The sequence below is a fragment of the Temnothorax curvispinosus genome, unplaced genomic scaffold, assembly GCF_003070985.1.
Source record: "Temnothorax curvispinosus isolate PA1 unplaced genomic scaffold, ASM307098v1 QBEX01004305.1, whole genome shotgun sequence".
Classification (NCBI taxonomy): Eukaryota; Metazoa; Arthropoda; class Insecta; order Hymenoptera; family Formicidae; genus Temnothorax; species Temnothorax curvispinosus.
Window position 1 is genome coordinate 1 of NW_020214085.1, and position 4,256 is coordinate 4,256.

Sequence of the window (4,256 nt, forward strand, 5' to 3'; positions counted from 1 at the left end):
AGTATGAGAAGCCGGGCTTTGAACGAGCGACGTGCTCCCGCCCTTCTAGAGGGCAGCTCCCGAGTGGCGCGAGCCTCGGGGCGCCACGCTTACGTGCGGTCGTTGTGGGAGCTCACAAGAGCTCACGGTGTCATAGAGTTCAGACGTGTATTGCACGAAGAGCAAATATATCATATAGAGAGTTATAGAAATACGTGTGTTTTTCCTGTCCACCTCGCCACGAATACAGTCACCGTTATCGAATAGCCTACAGGTTATGGGCCTAGGGCACGATTTCCCTGCGTGAAGAACGAAGCACGAAAACATCAAGTCGAACGTGTGAAGTGTGTGAGACGCCGGCGAAGGGCATCGGGAAGACAAAAGCATTTAGAAGAATCATTTAGAAGAATCTAGAAGATTAGAGGGTAAGTAAATAATATTCCTCGTTGCTGACGAGCAAAACGAGAGAATTCTCAGCAAATAAGAACGTTCGTTCGATAAATGCTGTTAGAAGGAAATAGATGTTTTTGCCTTCTTCTTGAGAGATAGAAATAGAAGCAACAGTGACAATAAGAGAATTAGAGATAGATGTATAAAGAGATAGATGAGTGAGATGTAAAGAGATAGATGAGTGAGATATAAAGAGATAGATATGTGAGATAGAAAGAGATACATATATGCCGCTTGGTAACAAGCTGGCGGGAAAAGCGATGTGCCTGTGCAAGTCCGATCGTGAACGGCGAGAGTCATTTTTTTTGGCGCGCGAAAGTCCGATCGTGAAAAGTGAGTCATTATTTTGGCGCGAGGGACGCGTTGCCGGGCACGCGCTGACGCATGATCGATTTGAAAAATATAGCATCGATGCGACGCCATAACACATATATATATATATATATATATATATATATATACAGGCATGTGTATGGAATAAATTTTCAAAATCGACATGTATCGGGTCGGTAATTGAGCATGACTAGCTGTGCGGTGTAGCTTGATTACTGTACAGGGAGGCCGCGTAAATTTGTATGGGCCCCGTGCGCGTGCGTGATCAACCCGAGCTCCCATAGATCTTTTCAGCAGTGCTGGAGATCGCAACGGACAGTGGTGTGCGCGTGCGGATAGCCCTGCAGAGGCGCGTGGTTTTCTCGCTTTGGGGTTATTGTGAATTGCAGTGCGTTCTATATAGCCTCATAAGCATTACATTTTTATCGCTGAAAGAGATCTAGTGATAGAAATTGTAAATTATTATCGGTCAATATGAATGTTGGTTTATCTTGTCAAAAGAGGAATGCTAATGTTCAATTGATATTTGAATCCCGATTTAGATGGAAGAAGATAAGACGAAAAATCTTCCGATGGATGAGGAAGAAAACCAGGATTCACTGGTTGACTACGATAGTGACAGCAGCGTGGTCACAGTGGTAGAGAGAGAGAGAGGTAGTGATAATAAAACAATAAGTAAAGATGAAGAAGAAAAAGAGAACAAGAAGGAGACTGAAGCAAAGGGTGCAATCCCGAAACGTGGCAAACCAAAAATAATAGAAAACATAGATGTAAATAGAGAATGGGCTGAAAATCGTCCTGTACTATCAATAGGGACAAAGATGCTTTACGAGAAACAAGAAAAGATGGTTGAGAAAATGGACTCGGTAATGAAGATGTTGGATAAGGTTATGACCCAAGCAATCTCCATGATGGAAAACATGGTAGAAGTCGCCCGCGTAAATTTAGAGAAAGAGAAACTAAAGATTAGACGTTTAGAGGTAAATAAACAGAATACGCAAAGTAAAGTAGAAAACGGTATACAAACGGTTAAAGAATCAGAAGTAGAGCCTAAAAAGAAAAAGTTAGATGAAACAGTCTGTTCAGTCGAGAAAAATAGAAGTTTAGAGACAATTAAGAGTGCTTTAGAAGTAGAATTAAACAGTCAAAGGTTGCATATTAGAAGAGAATATAAGCTAACGCAAAAATCTAACTTTGATCTTTGGATGGATTATTTAAAATCCGAATTAATGAATAACGAGTTATTAGATGTAATAGATTCAAACATTGATAATCCAGAAAATCTTTCCGAATTAAAAGTTGCTAAGAGAAAAAGTCTAGTTAGAGATATAATAATCAATCATTTAGATGAAAATTATCATAAAAGGATTTTACATGAGAAAGATCCAAAAGAAATTTTGAAGAAATTAAGAAGTTATAAAAAGAGTGAAGTAAACGTTACTCATACATCGGTACGAACTAAACTTTATCAAATTAAAATGAGAAAAGACGAAAAAGTAAGTGATTTTTGCGAACGCTTTGATTCAATAATTAGAGAATATGAATCATGCGAAGATGCGGTACCTCTCACAGAACAAGAAATGAGATCTGCATTGTATCAAGCTGTGTCAATTAATGTGCCGGAACTGAGGAATGTAGATTTAATTAGAAGACAAACTAATCTTAAAGAAATGAATGTAGATGAAATAAAATCTTTCATGATGCAGTTAGAGGCAGAAACTAAGAGTGAAGTTAGAGAGAAGCTAGAGAAACCAGAGGTTAGAGTGCAGAGGGCTACCGCAGAAGAGCACAAAGAAGTAAAGTGCTACCGATGCAACAAATTGGGTCACATGGCGAAGGACTGCCCACTAGCGGGATCAGAGGCCTGGTTCTGTTATTACTGCCAGGAGATTAGAGGACACAAGGGTGATAGCTGTCCTAATGCCGGAGCCCAGACGAACAGATTTAGAGGAAAAAGGTATACAAATAAAACCGTTAATAAAAATATAAAGAAAAAGGGTAGATTTGCGCAAAGAGGAACAAAAAGAGTAGATAATAAAGGGAAAGTAACCAAAATACAACCAGCCAAGAAAACTATACCATCGCAAACAGCAATTGAAGGAAAACCAAAAGAAGGTAAATTATGCATGGCTAAAGTAATAGAAGATAGAGATAGTTCAAAAGAATTAGTCAATTTTATTGTAGATTCGGGTGCAACAGATCACATTGTGAATAAGAATATAATTTTATCAAACTTTGAAAAATGTAATAATAGAGTTATTAAATGCGCGAATAAGAATGAGCTTGCAGACATTTCAATAGATGGTAAAGGAGATCTTTTGTTGTTAACAAATGAGAAAGAAAAGAAAGTAATTAAATTAACAAATGTAATTGCAACGAAGGAAGTATCCGAAAATTTACTATCTTTAAGAAAGCTGGCTGATGCAGGGTTCAGTATTTATTTAGATGATAAAGTGTTTAAAGTTCACAATAAACTAACAAATAAAATTGTTTTTGAAGGAATTTATGAGAAACCAAATTGGATTATGCAATTTGAGGTTAAAAACAATAATATAGAGGACAATGAAAATGTAGAATGTGCTGTGTATAGATGTAGAGCAGAAATTGTTCCACATTGTGAGTCTCCTGAACAATCGCAAGCAAACATTCAGACCAATGAATTATCAATTTCGGAGGGAGAATTAGACGAAAGAGACGATGTTGGCTCTGCGATTGGGAGGGAGAATGAAGGAGAGCTCACAAATGTGAACGAAAATATAGAATACAATAATGCTGAACTCGATCAAGTCATTAAGTTAGAAGATATACAAACATTAGAGAATATAGAAGAAATGTGTGAAAGCTCAGTAATTGAAAAAGTAAAGAAATTAGAGAAAATAAATGAGGCGATGTTATGGCATGTTAGATTAGGTCATGCGTCGTTAAACTATTTAAGACAGCTACAAAAAGTAGAAAAGAGATTAGAGACAGTTAAGTTTGATAACTCCATATTAGAGTGTGAAGTCTGTATAATGGCAAAGATGGCAAAATTGCCGTTTAAAGAAAACAGAAATAGAGCACAGAGACCACTACAAGTGATACATACGGATATCATGGGTCCAATAAAACCTACATCTTATCCAGGACAAAAGAGGTTTATAATAACCTTTATAGACGATTATTCTAGATTAGCGAAAGCTTACTCCTTGAAGACGAAAGATGAATCGGGAGAAGCTCTAGAGAAATACCTAATATCCGCCAGAAATCTACTAGGAAAAGAAGAAAAGCTATGCTATGTGAAGTCAGATCAAGGCAAGGAATTTACGGGAGGTGCTTTTAAAGAAGTGTTAAAAAGAGAAAATATAGAAGCCATATATGCACCACCGTACACTCCGGAACATAATGGAGTTGCAGAAAGGTTTAACAGAACGATGCAAGAGAAAATAAGAACATATATGTTCGACTCGGGATTACCAAAGAGTATGTGGGAGTTGGCAGTTGACGCTGCTGTGCAT

General features: G+C 37.6%; 1 protein-coding gene across 1 annotated transcript; it reads left to right on the forward strand.

Annotated features, from left to right (window-relative positions):
* Nucleotides 1-9: 9 nt before the first annotated feature.
* On the forward strand, nt 10-4,250 carry LOC112453405 (the record flags this gene model as incomplete). Its single annotated transcript, XM_025014185.1, has 2 exons — nt 10-404; nt 1,305-4,250. A coding segment is annotated over exon 2 (2,946 nt), but the record flags the coding sequence as incomplete, so codon positions are not given.
* Nucleotides 4,251-4,256: the final 6 nt, after the last annotated feature.